The 24840-nt window shown below is 45.5% G+C and overlaps 2 protein-coding genes across 3 annotated transcripts; one reads left to right on the top strand and one right to left on the bottom strand.

Moving 5' to 3' along the window:
* Positions 1–1362: 1362 nt before the first annotated feature.
* SNX5 (sorting nexin 5) lies at positions 1363–16263 on the bottom strand. The gene is made up of 13 exons (XM_084201988.1): positions 16186–16263; positions 9174–9278; positions 8584–8694; positions 7973–8094; positions 7531–7654; positions 6828–6923; positions 5878–5983; positions 5722–5797; positions 4833–4872; positions 4628–4714; positions 3392–3551; positions 2582–2667; positions 1363–1844 (listed from the first exon to the last, which is right to left on the bottom strand). Exons 1-13 carry the CDS (start codon positions 16216–16218, stop codon positions 1797–1799), a joined length of 1194 nt encoding a protein of 397 aa, XP_084058114.1. The 5' UTR covers positions 16219–16263; the 3' UTR covers positions 1363–1796.
* A 369-nt stretch (positions 16264–16632) lies between these two features.
* Positions 16633–23813, top strand: MGME1 (mitochondrial genome maintenance exonuclease 1). 2 transcript variants are annotated; one of them, XM_084202218.1, is made up of 6 exons: positions 16633–16661; positions 17313–17356; positions 18951–19554; positions 20609–20831; positions 21235–21367; positions 22546–23813. In XM_084202218.1, exons 3-6 carry the CDS (start codon positions 19032–19034, stop codon positions 22678–22680), a joined length of 1014 nt encoding a protein of 337 aa, XP_084058344.1. In that variant the 5' UTR covers positions 16633–16661; positions 17313–17356; positions 18951–19031; the 3' UTR covers positions 22681–23813. The 2 variants fall into 2 exon arrangements, with proteins under 2 accessions (XP_084058344.1, XP_084058345.1); XM_084202219.1 differs by lacking the exon at positions 17313–17356 and having other exon boundaries at positions 16642–16661.
* The last annotated feature ends 1027 nt before the right edge of the window (positions 23814–24840 follow it).

The raw sequence follows: 24840 nt of genomic DNA, 5'->3' as shown, positions 1-24840 counted from the left end.
TTAGTGTAAATTAACTGCAACTACAGTAGCTGCAACATCAGTATAAAGCCATCACTACAGCCATTTGAAGTGTTTAACATACTTTAAATATGTTCACATTAATATATTGACTTGGATTAAGGTATGTCAAGAATTTAGAGTGCCAACCACACAAAAACAAACATCTTGTGGAAAAGCTCCAAAAGAGTATTTGAAACAGAAAAGGGTCTCTCACTTAGCTTCCAACACTGCATGAAATCCACCATAGCCTGGGCCACTTCTGGGGTTGGGACATAAAGTGTTGCTTACCATGGCAAAAACAACTGTACCCTTTCTTTGGAGAAAATGAGAAGAGCCTTTGAGCTAGGCTGAACTATTTTAGGATAAATTGTATGCTTTTTTAGGAAAAACCATTTTCCAGCATGAACCATCCAGTTTGGGACCACTGATGGCCCCAAGACAAGTGCTAGGAGCTTATCTGACATCTGTCATAGGAAGCATCACTGTCACCTATCAGCTATATAGAGGCCACATATGCACAAACAACGTGCTTATGGCAAACAACCCCAGGCTGAAACTATTCCAGCCAAACAAAGAAAAAGGAGCTCACACATTCTCCAGCTTCTCTGCTGCAGGATGGTGTAGCTGGAACAAGCTGCTCAGTTTGCATGGAGTATCAAGAAGAAAAAGCAGTAGGTCACAGGAAAGTAAACCCTTAGAAACTGCCACAGAGCTGCCCATTCTCAGAGCTTCTCTGGCTGAAGCTGCTTCAGGCAGTCTGCCCAGAGCACAGCCACAGAGCCCACTTGAGCATGATTAGGAGTTTAGTCACATGAAATTAAGCAAGGCTGAGACACTCATCTCACCCAAAAGCTGCCTTTAGGAGGGTCTGACTCACTGACCTACATCCATGTATGCCAACTGATAGTAAACTGTCCAACAATGGCCCTGGGGCTCATGGGCTGAGCCACCTCAGCTGTGGCAGTGTCAGCCCAGCTGTTTCAAGAGCTTTATATTTTACAGAAGCTCTGAAGATTTAAACAGCCTCTTGCTGCTAGTAGGAGGTATAAAATTACTTTACAATGCTGCACATGCAGCACAGGGGAATTAAAAGTTGCAGCCAGCCACTCAAACAGCAATGTCACTTGAAGTCCACACATTTCATTTCAACACCCATGCCAAGAACAATCCTCTCGAGTCAAATATTTTTCTCTCTAGTGCTCTGAAGAGCTCCAGGTGATGAGTAATTCGTGATAGTTCTGTGTCTGAAGCCTCTTTGTCACTTTACATCCCACACAAATTCTTGCCATACAACAGCTTGCGTCAGACATCTTTATTTGCTGTGTTGCCCAAGTGTACAAATAGTGAATGTAGTTATAGAAATTCAAAATATATTGTAGTAGAAATCTGTCTGGGAAGTGGAATGCTAAGATATTCACTTTATAAAATTATTACCCTTAAGTCACTCTCACTTGGCAAGTTTTAAATACATCAGGGCCATGAAGAGACAGACTATGATCCTGCAAAAAAGGAGTTCTCAGTAAACTTTTTCTGCTAGATGAAGTCAGTCAACAGCAAATTAATTTCTTACATTTGACTCATTTTGAGTTATCAGCCAACAGGATGTTAGCTACATCCAGACAATTCATACACAATTCAGCTCCCATTTATACCCATAATCACTATCAACATACCTAAGTATTAGTGAAACAATCTCAGTGACATTATTATTTTAAGCTAATGAAGTCAAGCCAATAAGTTGCCCCTGGCTATTGAGTGCAATTGATGCTTTTGTCACATTTTCAGAGTAAGACTCCTCAGTTCTTGAACAAGTCAATACAGCTCTGCAGGAGAGACACATTGTTCTGCAAAGGAAGAGAATTAGTTTCAGATGAGGATGACTGATAATTCCAATCTTGCCTTTCACAATGAAGTAGCTTCCCAAATAGTGGATCCATCACAGGATTTTGTAGCCTGTGCCAGTACTAAAGATCTCCTACTGCAAAGACAAGCACTCAAGCAGTAAAGAACTAGAACCAGATCACACATTCTGCAATCTGCCTCTTCCAGCAGGCCTGCAACCATTAATCAGTTTGTGCTAAGGAGAGGGGCAAGAGTCAACAGGAAGCTTTTAAAGTGGGCCAGACTGAGCAGTGTTGTCAAGGCCTTGTGTCACATTCCAGTTCAGCACTGAAGTAGCTGCCTGTGCTAAAGTCCAGCACTCTCAGGGAGTGGGACATTAGACTTTCCTTCTTCAAAGGAAGCTGAGGATGCACAGTTACTGCTTTGTTCTCTACACTCAATTAACAGACCCTTCAAGCCTGCCTAGCAAAGCTTGGCAGAGGCTGCTATAAAGCCAACATGCCCTCCACTGACAAGCCAAGTGACAAGGATTGACAGTCTGATCACAAGCTGCAGGATGTGCTCCTGTGCCAGCACTCAGGAGCACTGGAAGCAGCAGCTGCCTCTAGACACAGTAGGGGGTCAAACCCCACATATGAGGCTGCCTGATGGGAAGTCAGATGACCCAGCAATTTCTCCCAGTTACACACTACTTATATTTCTCTCAGCCCATGCCTGTTAAATTCCAAAGAGAACACACCTTTGCATGTTTTATTTCCAGTTCTGCCATTTCAATTAAGTTTTTACGGAATGCTGCTATTCTCTTCTGTTTGAAGCTCATCAGTTCTGTAGAGAAGGAAAAAACAAAGGTAGGAGATCAAGTGTGACAAGCAATGCCCCTCATGCACAGCAGGAGTTCTGTTGTGCAGCTCAGATTACAGTATTTGATCAAAAAAAGGTTCAAGACTTAGTCATGTTTGTTTTAGACAGAGATGCAGTTATCACATGATACACAGACAGCTTAAGACAGAAAAGCTTTGTAGGTAGACAGCTGGAACAAACCAGAAATAAGCCACACAAGCTCCCTGAGAACCCAGATCATTTAAAATCCAGATACACTAAAGGAGCAGCATGTATACCATGAAAGAGTATTTCCTCTGCTTTTTATTGTCCAAATATATACACACATATACTCTTCTACAGAGAACCAGTGTTTAAAACTCTGTATAAGGCACTCAGCTGTATTGGGAGGGAGCAAAAGCCTGTTTGCACAGCTTTGACTGAGGTAATTAGTTACCCTCTAGTAGTTACATTCACATGGAGGCTGAGTTCAGTCCAAAAAGCAAATACTAGGGGCTTATAAATAAGGTTGGTGTAGTACTGGTACTGCTCTGCTAAAGAAAATTGCTTTAAAAAATATTTGGCTGCATTAGTTTTACAGCATCTATCTCTACTGTCCTTGGGATGTTCAGACTGTTTGTTCAGGAACCTTCAGTAGCTGAAGGTCAGATGGAGACCTCAACTGCATTAAGCTCTCCTTTAAGCATAAGTACAGCAAAGCCTGTTTTACCTTGTTTAGCAGATTCTGAAATCTTTTCAAACTTCTGACAGCAATCCTGTTGATGTGCTTCAGCCAGTCTGACATCCTTGCTCTTTAGTCTGGCTTTGTCTAGAGCTTTGTTCGAGTTCTCATAGTCAACAAGAGCCCGGGTTCTTCTGTACAGAAGATCCTGAAGAGACAGAAATAGCACACCAGAGCCTTAGCAGGACTACTTCCCAAACTGAGGTTACAACCACCTTAGCAGCAGGAGGTTTCACTTCTTTCAGCACCAGATTCTGCTTTTTCAAACAAGCTATTACAGCCTGCTCTTGGCAGCCTTTCACAGTGCAGCACTACATTTTCAGGACAGCCAGTTGTGCCTTAGTGAAGGAAGTCTGAGGGCTACTATAGGCATCATTTCTTCCCTTATAGTAGTTTCACCTGCTGTAAGGTGGATGTCTCCACTAAGAGCAAAAAGCACTTTCTGAATCCCCTCAGTCCCCTTCCAGCAGCCATTTAATTTGTTGGGGATCTGACAGCTTGACTGAAGCACTGCACTAACCTAGACAGGAGAAGTAGTAGAGGTCTGTGAGCCAATCCCTTCCTAATGCAGCAGGAGTACAGTTGTGATGTCTAAATAACAGCACACCCCACTGAGGAAGGCTGTAGTGGGTGTTCTGGAGTACCTGACATTACAGGTAGGACACTAGATGAAGAGGCCCAGTAGGTTGTACCTAGATACCTTTTGCAGCATAGTCATCCCCTGTCAAATCAAGTTTTGATTAGAGAAAGGGTTGCCAGCAAGGCTTTTGCAGTCACATCAATCTACCAAAGCCCTCTTGGAAGCTCAGACTCCAAGAGCCTTCACAAGTTCTCACATATTTGTGCTAAGGTACTCTAAAAATCCTGAAATCAATCCCAACTACTAATTAGTCATCATTGATTTAATTGGCAAGTCCATGACTACTCAAGCAGGGAACAGGAAAGAAACTGCTGCAGACTTAAATTCAGTTTGCTCTAACTTACAGAAATTTAAAGAGTTCTTCCACTTTACATGCCAAAGAAAAATTGGTCCAAGTCTTCTGTAAGTGGCTGGGCTCCAGCTAGCTAATATATAGCTTCTATATTCTGCTGTGGTTTAAGAGTCTCAGGTTTCTTAGGCAAAACAAGGGTCCACTTTCCTGTCTTCTTAAAGCACAAAGAATACCATGAATGAGTCATGTTGCCCATAACAAAACTAAGCTTCAAAAAGAAAACTCTTCTCACCTTAGCAGCTTCTATATTGAGCATGTAGTATCTCAATAGTTCAGAGAGCTTTAAGTCTTCATCAGATGAAACTCTACTCTCTACCTTCTGCAGAAGGTGAAAAAAAAAAAACCCAGTTAGTTGGTGTGTAACAGAGTAGCAGAGTAGCAACATTCAGAGTCAGAGGTTCTTCTCCCCCCAACCTGCCCCCAGCAAAGTTTCTTACCCTGAGTTTCTCAAAGAGCTCTGCAACTTTCAACAAGTACCTAGTGAGGAAAAAAAAAAAAAAAAAGCATAAATAAGTTTGAGATACTACTTAGTCTGATAAATGCCAGGACCAATTGGCAGGAAACCAGAAAGCTGAAGGCTAGAGTTTACTCCTGTATACAGATCCAAACAAGGGCTTGAAAAAAACTCCTTTAGGCAAAGACCTGGAGAAAAGGTTCAAAGTGCTGGATTCCAGCCTACCAGAATAGTACAGCTGAGCAGCTCAACACCATTTAATGAAACAATGCTGATCTCCAGAGCATAAAGGTCTTGTGGAGAATTTCCCTGCTGCTATCCAAGAGGGATGAGCTGACTTGTTTATTCAGCTTTACACTCAGTTTTAACAAGGTCTTGGTAAATTGATAGCAAAGTCAAAAGGTGGAAGAAGTTACCTCAAAAAAGGCAACTGAGTTCCCCCAGCTTAAAAATCCCCTGCTATTCTGGAAGTGCAAAGGTCCAGAAGATAGTACAGACCTAGTGTAAGCTGACCTAGTGCAGTTATATTTATAACAGCACATTAGAACACACACACAAACCCTTTCTTCAGGGGTCTCCAGCAGTTTGTGACATGAAGAGAATCCAGGAGATTTCTGTTTAGAAGGATTTTGATGACCAGCACAAGTAACCTCTAGGTCACAACTGGCAAGTGATCAATTAGTTCTGAGTTAGGTACAATTGATGACATTAGGTCTGCCAGAGCAGGGGTGCCAGAAGAAGGAAAGTTTTAATGCCACTTGCATGCAATTCAAGAACCTCAAACCACCTATGACTCAGTCCTCTGGATTTTACAGAAGAAATTTGGTATTCTCAGACTCAGGATATGTTTATGAACAGTTGGAATTGCTTACTTTTTGATAACTGTAGGCTCTTCTAATGCCAGGCTGTTCAAACAAGCTGAAGTATAAATATAGTCATCTGCAACATCTGCAAGAACAAGACAAGGTTTTTCAGGCTGAAATCATCAAAACTGCATGATCTCTCAAAAGGGCTTTGAAAAGATTCACTTTTATGAGATCTTGTCATCTTATCTGCTTTTGCACATGCATCCTTGATTCTGTTGTAGTAGTTCACAAGAAAAGTCTTCTCTTGCTCAAAAAAATCTTCTACTTCCTGAAAAAGAATATGACCTGTTAAGTCAGTAACTGCACAATACAAGCTCTTCCCTATTTTAGGAAGGGCCAAAGAAACAACCATAGCCTGGGCCTGAGCCTGAGGTCCATCAATCCCTATGGAAAAACTGTTCAAGACAAGACATGAGCCAAGGGTTTGACATCCCAAACCACACGGGAAACTCCTTCCTCACTATGCAGTGAAGATGAAGTTGGCACTCAAATACTGAGGCAAGTTGTCTGAAGCAGCAGTAAGTTATGGGACAGCCCTCAGGACTTCCAACTGCTGGAATTTTATTTCCTAGGCCTGCTGCAACACTGTAGCTAAGGACTAAGCCCTCATCCACACCAAACATGAAACATCTTGCAATACTTCAGGACACTGCACATACACAACAAGCTTTTCGGAAAGTGCTGCCATGGCAACACAACCCAAAAGCTGGAGCAAGACCAGTTACAGGAGTCTTTGGTATTTGATCTTGTCTAGTATAAGCAGAAACCCATAAATCATGTCTGTTCAGAGCTTCAAAGTAGACAAAAGCCACAAGGATATTTCCTGAAGGTACAATTCCTTCCTCTCCAGTATCAGGTATTAAGGCAGATCTTCTGTATCCAGAAACTTGAATTATACACTGAAAATGAACAGCCTAAAGCTACAATGTCTTATTTCTATAGAAATCAGAATTAATACAGGCTACTCCCCTCAACTGGGAGAGCAGTAACAAGGCAGGTATGTCAGTAGCTGAACATCATGCACAGCAAGCCTGAAGCAGACAGCAGTAACTTCCCTGGAGCAGGACGCAAGAAACACTCAAGACTACGTAAGAGACAAGCAACAACCTTACCTTGACTCCAGAGAAGAGGACCTCATCAGCACTCTTTACTACACTTTTCAAAAAGCCACCAAACATCTCTTTAGTGTTTTTCCTCCGCACACTCAGCTGTAATAGAAAGGCCAAAGCAGCTTTAAAGTTATACCCAAGGAGGGGGAAAAAGTGACTGCTTTGACACTTGCAGTGTTAGTAACATCCTTTACACTTAGCATATGTCAGAGCAGGTTGATTTCCGAGCCCTCCCTAATACCCATATAAAAATGTAACATGTAACATGTGGCTTGGCTACAAATAGTTCAACTGTTCCAATAAACAGCTCTGCTTCTTCTTGCATATCTTGGCTCAGCATCTATCACTCAAAATTAGGTGTGATGAAACACATGCAGGAGTGACTTTAATACACCTCCATTCCTCTACTTTAGGACCATGCAACACAGCACAGGTACACCTGAGCCACACGTTCCCAAGATCAAGACATGCAAAGGTGGCTCCCTAACCAACTTGACAAGGATTTAGAAACATGGTGAGATTTATAACAGAGGAAGGTGTAAAGGTCAGGCTTTCACCCTTCAGTCATCTCACAGAAATACTTGCAATAACTACTTGCTGATGTTGCACATAGATCCACAGAACTTTCTGACAGTACCCAGCAAAAACAACAGCACTCCTAACAGTTTGCCTCGCTTGGAAAGAGAAACAAGGAAAAAAGTCTCACATCCTGGTCATACTCCAGGAAAACATGGAAATTGCGATCTTTGCTGAGCACAGGATGAGAAGCAATCCGCTGCAGGAAGATCTCATGTGATGAGACAGTCTTCTTGAAGACAGCGAGGTATTCACTGCAAGGAAACAACAGACTGAGATCCTCTTTGTACTACCCTCTTCAGTATACAAAGAATTGCTTTAATTTAGCCCATGAAAATATTCAACTGCAGACTTCTGAAACAGCCAGCTTGTGACAGTGAGGCTACTTTCAGTTTCTTTACCTAGGAAGTTTTCCAGCTTGAAAGCTGGAAAAGCTGGGCCACTCCCCAGCTCCAGGGTTTTCAAGACACCCTTCAAAACAGAGACACTCAAGATCAGTCATCACCAAATAAGTTGCTCTCCCAGGAGGCTTCTCTAAATGCAGCTTTTGGCAGTAGATTCATTTTACTTACGCTTCCAGCTCTTGCTTCATTTTGGCAAACTCTTCTTTTGTCATGGACACTTCTCCTTCCCCCAGCTTCTGCATCTTCTCTCTGGGACCATCAAAGTCAGGCTTTGAAGGTGCTGGAGGTATCTAGGCAGGGAATTGGTTAGTCATGGATATTAGCAAATAAAGTTGTCCAAGATTACTTCTAGCCTTTTGCCTGGTGATAGGATAGTGTGGTAAAGAGTGCATGATCCAGGAATTTCAGGTTCCTGGTTTGTGTTATCCCTCCCCAGGAGGGAAACCAACCCAGGGAAACTCATTGCCAGGCATCTCTTAAAGAATCATGATAGGAAGGAAAGCCCACATTTATTAGATTATTTCAGTGTGCCACCTTCAGGCAGATATTAATACCACCACAGAGTCAAGGACTCTCACAGCACCTTTTGCTGCTGCAAGCTATATGCAAAGTTAACACAAATGCCATACCACTCAAGTTGTTTAGGAATTAAGGCAACAGGAAGCATAGGGAACACCCAAGTCACAGAACTGGTAAAACATACTTCATGCCCTTATTAGCAGGCGCTTTAGATTGCTACAGTTTTTCACTTAGAATCACATTCTTTAGGAAGTACTTACAATGAGTCCTGCATACTCTTCAGTTTCAGTGAGTGTATCATGTAACCACACAAAGTCTTCGTGCTGCCTTGTAACTGAAAACTCGGGGCTTTGAAAAGCTGGCAGTGTAGTCTGGAAGAGAATATATAGAAGCCCTACTGTTTTGTAAATCAGTGCTTTTAGAAACAGTTCTGCCCATTTCCAAAGGAAGCTATTCTGCTTACTAAGAGCCTTGCCCACTCCCTTTTAGCTGAGCTGGCACTTATTCAACAGCACCACTAAGGAGACTGTTAAGAAAAAAAAGTACTGTTGTAGAACAGCATTAATGCAGTTTGTTTTGTGGCATTTCACAGTAGCCCCCTCCCAGCCCCCCAGCCTTCTGGTGTCTAGCTAGGATTCCTTAGCAAAGCCATCAGCTACTTGCCTCTGTTTAGAGAGTTCAGATCCTAGGAAATCTGAAGTTCTGCATATATATACACATTCTCAGGCCACCTTTAAGTGGAAAATCTCCATCTAATTAGACTTTCTTCATTGCCAAGCCCATCTTTGCAAGTATGTGTACTGCAAATACATCTGTTACTTGCACAACCTCTTTTTGCCCATGACCTTACCTTAGTGTGCACAGTGAACTTCACTCTGTCCTTTTCACTTAGGGCATCAGGGATATCAATTTGGAGAGAAGGATCAACATTCAGGTCTACAGATACAGACCTCAGCTGCAAGAGAGTTCACAGAATAATCCTTGATCAAGCATCAAGGTTTAGTGAAGCTGACTGATCCTCAGACATGAACAAGAACCACACTGCACTACACACCTGCCTTCAGGTACACACTTATGACCAGAATTCCTTTCCCAGTGCTTTAAAGAGCCATAAACTGAACCAGCATTTCTTCATTCATTCCAACAGCCTAGACCCAGAACATCATTTCAAGACTACTCAAACTTTTAAAGAGCAGTGGAATAGCTTTCTCAGTAGAAGATCCTCCAGCTTACACACAAAGACTGTCTTCTAAGAGGCCTTCCCTTGCTGCAGCCTGACAAATCATTGCTGTTTTCTGCATAAGGGAGAAACCATGAGAGATCAAGGTCACAACGCAGGAAGTTTGCTGAAGAATGACTATCAGAGCCAGGAGGAATGCTGAAGTTACCCTCTGGAGATAATTCTGAAGGTCTTCTCAGAAAAGCATGCTAGAGAACTGCACCAGGACTGCTATCTCAGCACCCTGCAGCACAGACCACACCAGCCAGGAGTCTGCTCCTACCTTTGCAGTGTACACTAAGGTTCAGCACCCAAGCCCACAGGCAAATGCTGCCAGTATCTGAGCAATCCTATCATATCACAGATGGCTAAATACTGCCTCAAGCCTCTGCAAAGCTGCCTAAGAACCATTGATAGACTGCCTGTTATAAGGTGAAGTTTGCTTCCAAAAGGCTCTGGAAGATGCCTCCCCCTAGGCTGGCCATCTGCACCCAGATCTGGTATGTGACAAGTGTCTCTGGCTGCCTGCAGAGGACACAGCTGCTAGGACAGGGAGCATCTGCCCTGCCACTGCTCTCCCCTATGATCAGACTGCCATGCATAAGTAAGGGATACCCCAGCCAGTGCACTCTCCAGCCATGCTAAAAGCACTTCTGTCTGCTGCATCCTCACTGTTAGCTAGAATTAAAAGGAGATAAGTAATAGATAAAACTTTTTAAACCTTACAACTATGGAATGACCTTACATGCAGCACATGAAGATGGGAAGGAAGAAGACTTTTAGCCCATCCTGGGCATTGCCTTGGCTGTGAGCACACTTACAGAAAATGCCCTGGAGCACAGTTCCTACCAGTCCCAGGCACTGTTCACATCCCACAGGACATGGTGGGACTCCTAACTCTACAGGGACTCCAACAGTAATCACTTCCCTGCAGTCACCACTTAGGACAGACTATTATGTTCCCATAGGGGCAGGCAATTCTGGTCCTTGCTAGGAAGGCACAGGCCCAACAGAGGTGCATGGTTCAGAGGTCGCTGACACAGGCTTGGACAGAAGCTGCTCCCCCCCAGGCACTGCAGGAAGGACAGGCAGAAGGCCACCAGTCAGGCACTAGTTTCACTGGGAGCACAGTTCACTATCTGTTGCCAAATGAAAGGCAAGTTGGTTGGTGTTTTCCATTTCCCAGCCAGATAACACCACCAGCCAAAGCAGCAAGATGCAGACCCCAGTGTTTTACATCCTGCTTACTTCTATTTGCTGTCCAAACAGGATCAGCAGTGCTAACAATATGAACTGCTGAGTCTGAAAAGCATGATAAGCCAAAGGAAACCATTTCCTCTCAGCTAAACTAAGGAAAGGATTACACAAATCAGACAGTCCTGAATTTGTGAGCTTTCTTGTGGAGAAAGTAACCCATGATTAGATGCTGTCTAGGCCCCTCCATGCCTAGTAGTTGCCTACACAGGAGACAGACAAGCACAAATATTAGGTGGTCCTGCTTGGTCAGATTAAAGCAGTTAGCATGTCACAAGCATGTGTCTTCCTGGCACCCTGCACAAACTGCAAATAGGATCTGGAGCTATATGAAACCAAGGCTTGTAAGACCCCCAGTCAGCTCTAGTCCTGTGAAGGTCACTGTGGGCTCCTAACTCCAGACCAGAGACCTTTAGGCTTACAGAATCATGGCTCAGACTACAAAGGGAACATTCACACTGTCTGACTTCAGGAGGAGAGCGTGCTTTGTTTCCTGACAAAAAGTGCTGGAGTAGCATTTGTCCCCTGAGTGGGGGAAGCGGGAAGCCTCACTCCTCGTCAGCACAGCTCTGTAAAGCACTCACTCAGGGAGCACCCATGCCAGATGTCTCACACCAACCCCTGACCCACACAAGCACCTCTGCATGCAGGACCTTTCATGCCACCATCTCTCCTGCACCCACCCTACAAGCAGGAATGTGGACCAGCCTCCTCACATGAACATGTGGGGCTGTGCAGAGCAAAGGAATTAAACATCCATCTCCAGGCCCCAGGCTTGTCCTTTTACCACAGGAGGCATCCATCCCAAGGGTTTCCCAGGTCACCCCGCCATCTTCACTCTCTGGCAGCTCCTTCATATCCAGAGGCATTTCTCTGCTAGGACATCACTGCTTCCTCCCCAGACTCTAAGCAGTGGGGCAAGAAAACTGAAGCTTCCCCATCCAGTTACCAGAAACCAGTCTGTCACTCCACACTCTCAAGGGATAAAATCCAAGCTCAGCAGCTGGGAAGGGATTATTCCTCACTGGTAGCAGATGCCCAAATAGTTACAGAGGACACACAGAATGGAAACAGCTGGGTTGGGCTGCAAACTGAAACACCCACCCAGAGCCAGCACAGTACTCTCACTTTCAACTCTCATTTCTCTTCCCCAGAAGCAGCTTCTGGTTTGCAGTGATTCCAGAAACTGTTACAGCTTCTCTGACACCTCCCACTTCTAAACTCAGGACTCAGAGACTTGTTTCAGGATTCCTAGGGTTTCTTGAGGATTCAAGCAAAATGATGCTTGAAATGATCCCTGCAAAATGATCCCTGTTCAGTAGAGTTTACCTGTCCAACTGGTAAATCAGAACAAAGCAGAGCCCTTCACAATAACATAGACATAACACTGGTTAACATTTCTAGGTTTCAGGACTAAAAGACTATAAATAGATATTATGGTACTAATTAGGACACCGTGATAAACACCTGATCTAGAAGCCCAGGAAACAGCAGAGATCATTACTATGCCCAATTTGGGTAGAATTTTAGAACATTTGCTTTTTTTCTATTTGTTAGAGATGCTAGGGAAAAAAAAAAGTTGGATCACTTAAATACAAGGCAGTGATGACCATCAGCTATCCAGACTTCTGCCTTACAGACATTACATTTCTGATGTGCAAACACATCTTGATGCTTGCAGACACCCAAAGGGAGGAAATGCCCTCAGCCACCAAAGTCTCTTAGTTCTGGTGAGAGGCCTGAGCTGCTGCTTTTACAGTTCCACCCTTTGCAGTTTTAGCATCAGCTCCGGATGACTCGGTGTCACTTCTGCATTCTAACAAAAGAATCTGCCGGTGCAAGCAACTGTGTACAACTTCTGACTGCTAGTGAAATATGTATTTGTTCCCAAAGACAGATTAATCCAGAGGTTTTCCACACAGCCAGGCTCTTGGAAGGAGCAAGAAGCCCTTCCACAAGGGCTCACACGTCAGAGTTTTCTGCTTATTGTCAGCTACCTTTTAAAAACCTTCTCGCCTTACTGATCACCTCCCTGCTGTCATTCAAGCAACAGACCACAAACAAGACTTCAGAAGTAATTACATCTGCCACTACCTAAAACCCATTACTTTTTACAGAGTAGGCTTTCTAATTAAAGCTGTTTAGGTGCTCTCCAGAGAGCACTAAAAGATCATGGTGTTTTCTGGCAGTTTATATAGAGCCCTCAGTTGCAGAGGGCCTTGTTTTGACACCCAGGAATTAGCCACCAGAGGATCTGGTCAGCAAGTATCAGCAGCATTAGCTGCTGGAACTACTTTTTAGTCATTTTCAGCACAAGCAGCTTAAGTTTCCTTTTAATCAGGATACTAAAAGGATATCTGAAAGTGCACTGCAAGCATGCAGCACTACAGAGCATGTGTGAAGCTCGGATTTTGCAGCCTTTATGGCAGTTTGCTGTCACTTCTCTGATACTGAGCTGAACAGTCCTGAAGTGGTCTGGTTACACACAACCACAAAAATTGAAGCACTGCTTACTTATGCTATGGGAAATGCTTCCCCAAATTTGTGACTTCAAACTGAAGAACTCCAGTGATGCAAAGGTTTAATTATTTTGCTTTAAACACCGATAAAGAGGGAACAACAGCTCAATGTAGTCACACTGAAATGGCATTCCTCAGCAAGTGCAGGGCTTGCCAAGGAAGCAGAAGGCCCAGAGCACCTGTTGCCTCGGGCTGTGCAATAAAGCGGCCCTCTCCTGCCAGAGGGATCTCTGCATCACTCTCTGCAGGAACCTGCAGGTCACATGCCTCCTGACAGAGGGAAGGACTCCATAAACATCCAAGGATGCCACATTCCGAGCAAAAGCCTTGCTGGCTCACCCTGTTCCACCAGCAGGACACCTCCACCCTAGCCATGGCTTCCTCAGCTGGAGGGGCCAAGCACACCTTTGGCCGTGCAGGGCAAGCCCCCCGTGTGCCTGCAGAGCACAGCCTGGGGCTGAGCCCTCCTCAGCTCAAATGGGAATTGTGCAACAGCAGCAAACCCCAAGCCACAGTATTCCCCAAGAATGCTTTGTGACCCCCTACAGTGAGGCCAGAGCTGGTGGCAGGGATGTCAGGAACAGGGCAGCCTCACTGTGCCAGCTTCACCTTCCACTAGCCCAAACTGCTGGGCCAGCTTCGTGGAGGCTGCATGTCCTTGAGAGGGCATCATCCCTGCCCAGGAGCTGGCACCTTGCAGCAGCTCACCTCCCTGCTTGATTTCAGGCTCAGCAGCATGCAGAAGCAGGTTTTTTGCTAAGCACAAGATCCAGTATGGTCTCATTCCTTCCAGAATGTGCAGCAGAATTTGTCCAGCAGAGTCACTATTTGTGAGTGATAACAGCCAGTCCCAGGCCATGACACAACATTTTGTCTTCCACTGATTGCTTTGTGAAAGGGGTGCTACAATACACGCTCTTAGCATTTGGATCTAGAGCATTTCAGCTGCAGACTAAAGCCTTCAGATACCATGAAGCCACTGGCATTAGGAAATACCAAGGTATTTACTCAAGCTTAGCTTGGAAGGCCCACCACTCACTTCAAACTCTGAAGTGCCTTTTCCTCCCCCATGACAGATTACACCTTATTTTCCACTGCACTTTCAATCACCTTTATCCTACCCTCCCTTCCTCTTCCTACATATCCTGATCCTCTCCTGCTTTGCCACCTCAGGGTCAGTTTTTAGTTTATACTTAACGGTGGCTCCTATTTAAGTCAATTCCTAATGAAGTTTCCTTTACAGACATGAGTTTTATCTACTGGTCACACACCAGTTCCATGTTGCTGTTTCTTTGCCTAAACAGAAACAGACAAGATAGGAGCATTTCTATCCTCCCCCGTGCTGCTGGAATCCCGAGACAGCCCTACAACCTAAAACAAGCTAATCTTTGTCCATTGAGCATCAGAGTTTAAAGCTACTCCGGCCCCCACCACGAGAACATTTTCCCCTCCCCCCCCCCCCCCCCCAGTATTCCTCCCTGAGTTGGAAAGGCACATAAACACTCAAAAGTTACCAAATGTTGCAAGAAAGTTGATATTTGACCTTCCCCTGCAGTATTCTCCAAGGGCAGACACTTTAATACAAAGAGTTTTACATGCAGCAGAAAAGAAAGCACTGGCCAGCTCACAGCAAGCTACTAGAAAATGCTTCTTCTACAAACTCTTGCTTGTCTTACTGACTCAGGATTGTTTCAAAACAAGATTCATATGGGAAAGAAGAAGAGGAAAGGAAAATTATACAGAAGTCAATAAATGCTGGTGTATTTTTAGCCCCCAAGATATTTAATATACAGGCTCCAAAAAGCTGGAGAAAACACAGACTGGAGAGACTTTCAGCACACCTAACAGCTTAAAGCAAAGTCATCTTCCTGCCAGTGAAGCTTAGTCACAATGCAAAACCACATGCAGATGTGACAATATGAAAGGCAAATAGGCAACTTGCTGACTCTCACAGGGCTGCCTTGCTTTCTTCTCAAGGTGTGTTGAGGGTAGTTATTAAACCAGGGAGTTTAGGCAGGTTAACCCAAGCAGCTCGTCCAGTAGAAGAGAGAATTCCAATCACTGTCTACACTACATAAACCTTAATTCACAAAGTTCCTACTTCAGCATTTCACTTGCATTTCCTCTGAGAAGCTGAGAGTCTCAACACTAGGAAATCCCCTGCGCTGCTTTAGAGAGAGGATATGAAGCTCCTTGGCACTTACAGCTTCAACACTTCTCCGGAGAAAGGAAAGCCAAGCGAGCTGCTGATGTGACAACCAAGGCAAAGGGGCAGCGCAGGTGAAGCCACAGCTGACAGCCCAATTAACGCGGAGCACACCCAGGAAGGCCGGTCACAGACACAGCAGGGCAGCCGGCCCACCAGGGCAGAGCCAGTTTAACCCCCTGCAGCACTTTGCCCGCAGTGCCCGGGGCCAGGTCCCGCTCCTGCATCCATCACCTGCCAGGCCCGGCTTCCCCGGCTCCAGGGCCCCGGCTATCACCTGCTCCCGCCCCGGCACAGAGCGCAGCCCGCACCGCCTCACGGCGGCTGCACAGCCCTGCCCTTGCCTCTCTTCCTCCTTCCCACTCCGGCTTTAATCCTCCCACCCGCTTACCTTTCCCCAGGCACCTCTCCGCTCCGGGGCTGCTCCCCACGCTCCCCCCGGCCACCCCGACCCCCTGCCCTCGGGGGACCTCGGCGCGCCAAAGGCACGGGGACTAAGGCGATTTATCTTTTTAAAAGTCCCAAACGGAGCAGAAGCCAAACCCTGTCACTGTCCCGGCGCTGCCGGGGGCAGAGGGAGCAGGGAGCTCCCTCTCACGCCGCGGGGCCAGCTCGGCTGCGCCCTCACCGCCCGCCCCAGCCAGACTCGGGCCGCCACCCTCACCTTGTCCTGCGAGTCCCCGCGGAGCAGAGCCATATCTCCAGGCGCAGACAGCCAGCCTACACCTTTCTCTTTCTGCTCCCCCCCGCCACCTCCTCCTCATATAACCCGGGCGGAGCCGCCGCCGCCACACCCCCTGAGGGGCACTCGCCATCTTTGGTGAGGGCAGGGCGATGCTTGCCTTCATCTAAGACGGCGCCGCAACGCTTTATTTTTGGGCTGGCATTTAAAGATTTGAGTTGTTTTCCCTTACAGCCTTTCAAAAAATACCAAAATAGCGCGAGATGGAGCAGGCACGCCCCTCTCGCCATCTTTCGGGGCGCTCCGGCGAAAGAGAAAGGGCTGGGGGCTGGCAGTGCGGTGGAACTACAAGTCCCATGAGGCAGCGGGCGGCGCATGCGCGATAAGCGCGGCAGAGGCGGCGGGCGGGGCGCGCCTGCGCGGTGGCGCCCGCGGCGGTGGCGGGAAGCGCGGCTGAGGTAACGCGGAGCCGCGGGTGGTGAGGGCCGGGCGGGCCTGAGGGTGAGGGACGGACACGGGAGGGGAAAGAGGACGGAGGCAAGGTGCTGGTGTTCCCCTGGCCCGCACTGCCCTCGGGTCCGTCAGCGAGCGGGCCGCATGGCCGGGCTGCCGTGGTTGGGCATTGCCGCGTCCGGCGGGGCTCCTTGTCCAGAGTGGGTTTTCCCCCTCTGCACAAGGGCGGGCTGTCCGGCACTGGGATTTTCAGGCACATGCAGAAAGTTTATTTGCGCAAGGGCACTTGGTGGTCACTGGTGTTGGTCCAGCTCTTTCACAGACAGCAAAAAGCGCTGACTTCGTGTTACAGCCCTATTCCCCACTAATTCCCTTCCCAGTGCTGATCTGGGAATGGAGCTTGAACTGGGAACGGGGTCGTTGAGTTGTCTCTCTTTGTGCTCTAAACATCCCAAAAGAGGGAGGCGTGTTTTTAACCTGGAGAGTTCAATAATGTGTTTTGAAAACTGCAGGGAACTCACAGTTATACCTTCCTCAGTGGATTTGTTCTGCTCAAATTAGGGACAAGGGGCAACGGATCTGTAGGTGTGTTTAGGAGTGCTCTTTTTTGTTATCTCTGAAATAAGCCAGTGCTTTTTTTTTTTTTTTTTTTTAAGCTGGATAGATTTCTGTGGAGAAAAATCCAAAAACACAGCTGGAGGTAGGTTTTTATAGATGTGAACTTTTCCTTAAGTACTCCTTTCTATTTCCTTCAGTTAAGCCACTCATTCCTATACTGGAAAAAAATTTCCTCAGTTGTGTTAGCTCAGTTATTGTTGGAGCTGCCAAGTCAAATTGCTTGGAAGAGTAAAGTCCTCTTTGTTTTTTTTTTTTTAGCTCCAAGTTATTTTAATTTTTTTCAGTTCTCCATTGTGGCTCATCATGCAGCACTTGAAGCAATTCTGCCAGTCTTCAACCACAAATGCTTTCAGAGAGAAGGGAGACACTTCCCCAGAGGGAAATCTCAATTAAATTCTGTTCTTTGTGTACAAGAGTAGATCCCAACCACTCCATTCCCTTCTTGTAAGTTATCTGCACAGAAATGCCACTCTAGTGATTTATTGAAAAACACATGATTCTTTATTCAGCAGGGCACAAGAGCTCCTTATTTCTTAGCAATCCTAGAACCTCTTTCCTTTTGTAAAACAGGACAGCAGCTGGCAAACTCTTCCTTTGTTCATACACTGCACAAACATTTCCACAAGTACTGGAAATTCCACAGGTATGTTCCCCAGCACAACAAAGGCTGTCAAATCAAAATTCCTGCTAGTCACTGAAGCACTGTGTTGCACTAAATTTAACTCTGGAGCTCGTAATATTCCATATCTCAATAGCTCCACGATTCAAAGCACTGATCTGGTGTAAATTTATTCCTTGGGAAGTGTTGAGGGAGCAGCTTACTACAAGTGAATTTATGCTGAATCAGGCATCCTCCTGCTTCCTCCAGTGGCACAAAGCCAGAATAAACTTTTTCTTTTGTGCTGTGGCTTTATGTAACAAAGCCACAGCCACTGGCCCAACATTTGCTCTGTTCTGATTAGTGCATGCCCACAGTGACCATTAATGAGCCTGTTAATAGTCATCAAACAGCAGCCTGGGAATCTACAAGCTTGGATACTGTCACCCAGGAATAAGAATAAATTTTTCCTCTTTTATTTTAAATCCCAGCTCTGGCACCTCTAGTAAGAGGTAAGCCCCAAGAGGGAAGGGATCCATTTTTCTGCACTGATGAAGGACAGTGTTTATGGATCCTGAGTCCAAGTGCTGCTCAAGGTGCCTTCTTGTAATCAGCTGCCCCATTTTTGGCAACCTGTGTGTGACAGATGCTCACCCACCCCCACACTGGGGCCACTGTGGGATCTGTGCACACAAAGGAACTCCCAGGGTTTTGTTTCCCGTGGAGCCCAGGGCTAGGGCAGTGTGGGAAGAGCTGTGTGAGGAGCCTGGGGAAGGAGGAGAGCAGCAGTTCTGCTACTGTTGCTGTAGGGATGTCTTGTGATGCAACTTCAGCTACTTGCAACAAATCTTCAAGTGATTCAGATTTCAAATTTGGCAGGCCAGCAGCTGTTCTTTTTAGGAGCATTTCCTCTTTTCCTTGCTCATTGGTTTTTTATCTTATTTATCTGAAGAATAAAGGTGGTATAAGGTAAATGAAAACACTTTGGTCATAGCAATTCTTTGTTTTGCAAAGGGCAAGAATGGGATAGTTGGCAGAGTTTTATGACTCTGTAAATCACAAATTTCTTTTTCCACAGGAGCTAAAAAGTATGGTAACCACAGACTGTTGCTGACAGAAAGAAGGAAACTCTAACTGTTCACAAACACTTCTTGTCAGGATGCAATTCCTACAGCTCCTGTCCAGGAAAGCAGGGAGCCTGGAAGTGCTTTTTCAAATACCATTTTGCCAAAAGCAATTCCCATACACGTGTCTGTCTACCTCTGCATGTGTTTATAGCAAAAAGAAAAAAGGAAACAGCTATGACCAAGTTGACCAAGAAAAATACAAGAACTTGGTCCACTCTGTTATATCTTACAAAACCAGCGCCCAAACACCAGAGACAATACTTGAGGAAGACAATTTGTTATATGGGCCACCAGCTAAGCACACACCTCCAATTAAAGCTGGGACAAAAACTCCCAAGAATTGGGTTCCTTTAATAAACCCCAGCAAGAGAGTTCTTCCTGTCAGCAGTGATTCCAACGTGCCCATGAAGATCGGGTTGCAGAGAACAAAGATGCCCAGCGTTACCCGCATCCTTCAACAAACCCTCTCTCCTCAGCAAGTCTTCTATCTGGAAAGATGGAAGCAGAAAATGATAGAGGAGCTTGGAAAAGAGGGATTTGAAGAGTATACCAAAAGTAAGTCTAGCCACAGTGGGATTGTAAAGTAGAAGCAGTAATTTGGATTGCTGGCAGGTACAATGGGCCAAGTGGTTTGGAAATCCATGAAGTTGTTTCCATTTCATGAGAGCATGTTGTGAGTGTACCTGTTGCCCATGAACCTAAGCTCTGGTCTTTGTTCTGGGACCACTAAAATGGGTTTAGAAATTTGTGGAAAATGAGAGTCAGATTGCAGGCATGCTTTGCTCAATCCTGTCTGACTTTTCCTTTAGTTCTTGATTTGCCAGTATCTAATTAGAAATAGGTATTTGACAGATGATGTTACTGAGCCTCTTTGCAGTTACAAAGCTACTTTGTAACAAGATGGAAATAGGCATTTTGAACTCATGTAGTCCTGAGCCTTTAAAAACCAATGTGTCCTGCTGTTTATGGTGTGGTTTTTAGTAACTGGTTTATCCAGTGTATGTATGAGTAATCAATGAGACTAAAAAACTGAAGGAAGCATTAATATAAGGGATACCAATTTCACTATTGACAATTTATTTTCTGTTTCTTTCCCTTCTCCCCACACCCTCAGACTTTCAGTACAAAAATTGGGATTGATTTAAGAGCTACATTGTGGGAATATGTAGGACACAAATCTAAAATGTGAGGGGGTGTGGCATTCATATTCTCTGAAAAAACCCCTTTGCCCAAGATTTTTCTTCTGGGAAGCTGAGAAGCCTCAGAGAAAAGGAAAACAATTCTTATCTTTGCTTCTCCTGTGTTTTGCTCATGTGGAATGTGTTTGGAGATTGTTTGATTGGACTCTGGTGGAGTTGTTTTCCCTCATTGACCAATTGGGGCCAAGCTGTGTTGGGACTCTGGAAAGAGTCATGAGTTTTCATTATTATCTTTTTAGCATTGAGTATCTTTTCTGTATTCTTTAGTATAGTATAGTATTCTTTAATATAATATAGTATCATAAAGTAATAAATTAGCCTTCTGAGAACATGGAGTCAGATGCATCATTCCTGCCTTTGTCGGGACATTCCCTGCAAATACAGTAAGGGCGTTTTCCCATTTTTCTTAGATCTTTTTCTCCAAGGAGAGCTCTTCCATTCAGCTTTGGAATCGATATTCCTGTCTGAAGAGACAGCAGCTAGGGACCAGGGTGAAGATGATGTTGTGGCTGGCTACTTATCCAGTGTGGAACATGTCTTGGAAGACATCAGCGAGGTGAAGGCTCTGGAGAGTGGAGTTCACCACGAGACCCTGCAGTACCTGGGCCTGGTCGACTGTGTGGCCAAGTATCGGTGAGTGCCCTTCCCTAAAACCCCTGTGATCCTCTGGGGGCCAGGGTATGGTTGAGTGGACAGATCTCTAGGACTGGCAGGCTCAAGGAACTCCCTTGGATGATCCTCAGGGCAGAAGTGCTGGTTTTCCTGGTGGGGAGCTCCCTACTGGAGAAGGGACAGGTTTAAGCAATTGTCAGCGTTTTCCAGGAACTGTGGCAGGTTTTAGTAAGTTCGTTTCAGTTTGGTTTTTAGGATCTAAACTGCTAGTGTGGAAGAGACTTGTTTAGTCATAATAATGAGTCACATGACATCAGGGGGAAACAGCCTGAGAGTGAAAAGTCTTTATGTGCTGTCTCCCTTATTTCTTACTTGAGGCTAAACCTAAGTTTAAACCATTGTCCTGTCTTATTCTCCTGTGCAGGGGCCAACTGTGTGTGATCGACTGGAAAACTTCAGAGAAGCCAAAGCCATTTCTGCAGAATACTTATGACAACCCATTACAGGTTGCAGCATATATTGGAGCCATAAATCATGATGCCAATTATGACTTCCAGGTCAGTAGGCCTGCTGCATGCCAAGACAAGCAGCAATGCCTGTGTGATCTTCATTTCTTCCTGCCTTTAGAGCCTGCTGCCCACCATGGAAGTGTTGGTAGGATTTGTAACAAAGGAGCCCAGTCTGAGATCAGGTTAAGGTGTCTTACTGTGAAATAATTCCACTGCTCCTGCTAATCCTGCTGCCCTTGGCTGCCAGTAGTGAATTTTCAGTGGTTTTAAGGAAGTGCTCAGTGTGACCAAGGGATGCTCAGATGAACTCCCAGGTACTTGGCATGTGGGCAGTCCCCTGTGCTCTGTCCTGTGTGGTTTTTGCTTTTGTCAGGAGTAGGAAGGGGCAGGAGAGGAAATAAAGCAAAAGAACCTGCAAACAAGAAAATGGTGTGGGAGGGTCTTGTCTGCATCTTGTCTTGCTGTGTCCCACTAGCAAATGAGGGATTGAGTGATGCACTTGGTGTCTGGGAGCTGTACTGTGTTTCCTCAGGGAAAAGCAGTGTGTTGGGAGTCACTTTATCAGAAGACTGTGGAATAATGTTTTTAAAGACTCCAAAAGCAATTCTAGCCTGCCTGCTTGGCCTGGAGGATTTTTACCTCAGTGCAGATATTGAAGGGGGAAAATATGAAGCAGAAGAGAGCAGGGTAATTTGGATGCTGTGCAAAGGACTTTCTAGAATACTGTAGAAGTCAGTGAGCACAAGCACTCCACAAACATGATCCTGACAGAGTGAAATATGGGCTGGAATTCTGCTAGTAGCTTCCTGCCCCCCACTGCCAGTGGCTGTTTGGGATTTGTCAGGTATGAAAGATGTCAGAACATCCCTAAGTAACCATTTCTATCCAGACTGAAGCTGGAAGGTGGCATCAGTCTGGTTGTATGGCCCCAGGCAAAAAGTCCTCAGTTTCTGGCAATTTTCCTGGCATCTGCAGGGTTTAAATATCACTCATCCTCAGAGTTCATGTCTTCTGGTTTTCACTGGAGTTACCCAGAGCTTTGGGCTTGGGGTTTTTGGAGCATTTGAATGTTAAGTCTCCAAGTGTTTTACGGTGAGCTGTTGCCCCTTTTTATTCCTTATTCCTCATGTGAGGCGTGTATGTTGGGAAGATGCTTTGCAGTGAGGTTTAGCTCTTAGGCTTGCACCCAGCTGTTGGGTTTGTGACAGCCCCTGTTTGTGCTGCAGGTTCGCTGTGGGCTCGTTGTGATTGCCTACAAGGACGGCTCCCCGGCACATCCGCATTTCATGGATCCTGGCCTGTGCTCTCAGTACTGGGATAAGTGGCTCTTGCGCCTGGAGGAGTACATGGACAAAAACTGACCCAGACTGAGCACAAGCAAGTGGCCAGAGACAAAGGAAGAGACAAAGGAAGAACCTTTTGTTTAAATGTACCCCTTTCATGTTCTTTTTTGAGTAACTTTGGCTAATTTCTCACTAGCAGGGCTCCCCTCTCAAAAAGGCAAGTAACTTTCAAATGGGGAATATCTATTTCCTTATATTGTGGGTGACCTCAGTGGTCCAGGCAGAAAAAAGCCAACTTATTTGGCCTCTCTTTTTTATCCCACACAGTTTATACAGCCTGGGGTTGTAGAAAAGTAGAAAAGTTTCTACTATCAAGTAAAACTGCTTGATCAAATAATCTTTTTTTTCCCCTCAAAAATCACAAATGAAAGTTGCAGAACTGAGTCTTTAAAAATGAAGTTTGTGAACTGAATCAAAGAAACATCTGTGATGTATGAGCTGAGAGAAATGCAGATGATTAAGAAGTGGATATAGGAGACTGGGTTTCAGTCAGTTCTTGCTCATGCCATCGTCAGGCATGAGCAAGAACTGACTGAAATGTTCTTATTTGTGGTTTTTCTTACAGCTACAACTGGAAAATCTGTGCTGAGAGTTACAATGAAATCCTCATTAGTTCTCATTTAGAACATTACAGCAAAGTGCCCACTTAGCACAAGTGGCTCAGCAAGAGAGGAGCAGAACTGGAGCCAACACTCCCAGAAATTTCCAGCGAGTGTTCTGAGAGGTGGGAATGTTGGTGGCTGCTAGTGGCTCCTCCTGCAGGTGTTTTAGCACCCAGCCCACAGAAGAGCACTGTGAGATGGGCTGTGGGCCTGAGCCCACCCCATGGAACAATCCCCAGTGCCACATGAGTGAGTTTTTGTATCAAAGCAGGCCTGTGGCTGTGAAGCAGAGCCTTCTGAGGGGTGAAGAGCTGCTGGTTGGGTTTTGGGGGCTGTTTTTTATGGGTTTCTCTTTGTTTTTTGGTTTGTTTTTTTTTTCCAAATAAGTTTGTGAATAAACGTTTTGAAACAGAATTTTTACTTTTGAAGCACATAAAATCAAGTCTGTAAAGCAGAGAATAAGCCTTGATCATGTCAGGCACTATTGTTCTAGAAAAATTTGTTTTCTATGACTTGTATGTGTGAGTTTTCACAATAACACTGCAGCTTACAAATAAAATTATGACCAACCCCTGAGCTTCAAGAAAATCAGCCAGAATCCCTTGCCTGAGGAAGGCTGCCAGCAAAGCCAGTTTGTAAACCCAAGTCCCAGCTGAGTCTGTACCTCAGAGAGCCAGGAGGAGGCAGCCAGCCTTCAAAAGACAGCAGTGGTGGGAGTCACTGGTGTCTGGCACTGCTGAAAGCCTGGCTGCTGCCTTGGGCACCCCTGGCTGAGCTGTGGAGCCTTGCTGGAGCAGCACAAGCTGGTTTGTCCTGTAACAGGACTGGCAGGTGGCTGTCACCAGTGTCACACAAACCCAAACACACTTTGTGGCCAGTTTCAATTACGCTGCCAGACTGTTAAAGTGATGCACCCAGGGCACTGCTACAGGCACTGTCTGTCCTCTGCAGAAAAACTTGCTGGGCAGCCAGGGCAGTTACTCCAGCTCTGACATCCAGGGCTTCGTTCTCCATCCAGGATGGCTTTTTCCCTGTGGCCTGCTACCTGCTCCCTTCCTCTTTTGTTGTGAATCCTTTCTGTGCCCAGCTCACTGTGCCTGTGGTTCTGTCAGCAGGGATGTGCTGTGGCAGTGACGCTGGGGGGAGAGCAAAAGCAACACGTGGTGCTGGAGGGATTAAAAAAACAACCCATGCAGGTACACACACAAAACATGTCTCTGGCTGGAGAGGAAGGGTTCAGCCCCAGCTCTGCTGTGCCAGGGAAGAGCTGAGGTTTCAGCAGAGCTGAGCACACAAATCCCATGCAGTCAGGTGAACATTAATCCCATTGCAGAGTGAGCAACCTTCCCTTTACACTGCTCAGTTACAAGACCTGGGGGTCAGTGTGTACAAGCTTTAGCTTTCTGCAAATTCAGGATCTTCTCATTTACCTCAGATGGCTTTTTTTTTTCCCCAGCAACTTCCCGTAGGATAAGTTTGTTCTTAACACAGTAGCATCACTTTATTATCCTCAATTTCAAGGTCTCCAGCACCAACAGTTGTGCTGAATGAAGCATTAACATCCTTAGGAATGCTT

The sequence above is a fragment of the Fringilla coelebs genome (genome assembly GCF_963513975.1).
Source record: "Fringilla coelebs genome assembly, chromosome: 3".
In the NCBI taxonomy this organism is placed as follows: domain Eukaryota; kingdom Metazoa; phylum Chordata; class Aves; order Passeriformes; family Fringillidae; genus Fringilla; species Fringilla coelebs.
Note: the sequence above shows the minus strand (reverse complement) of the source record. Positions and strands in the feature narration are given on the sequence as shown.

Bases quoted from the DNA above. Each gene is read 5' to 3' on its own strand.
- SNX5 (XM_084201988.1), bottom strand. From the start codon at position 16,218: ATGGCTCTGCTCCGCGGGGACTCGCAGGACAAG. The intron at 8,095-8,583 runs GTAAGTACTTCC...TTCCCTGCCTAG, and splicing joins AAGAGTATGCAGGACTCATT to ATACCTCCAGCACCTTCAAA. The intron at 7,655-7,972 runs GTAAGTAAAATG...GTTTCCTTGCAG, and splicing joins ATGAAGCAAGAGCTGGAAGC to TGAATACCTCGCTGTCTTCA.
- MGME1 (XM_084202218.1), top strand. From the start codon at position 19,032: ATGCAATTCCTACAGCTCCTGTCCAGGAAAGCAGGGAGCCTGGAAGTG. The intron at 20,832-21,234 runs GTGAGTGCCCTT...TCTCCTGTGCAG, and splicing joins GACTGTGTGGCCAAGTATCG to GGGCCAACTGTGTGTGATCG. The intron at 21,368-22,545 runs GTCAGTAGGCCT...TTTGTGCTGCAG, and splicing joins ATGCCAATTATGACTTCCAG to GTTCGCTGTGGGCTCGTTGT.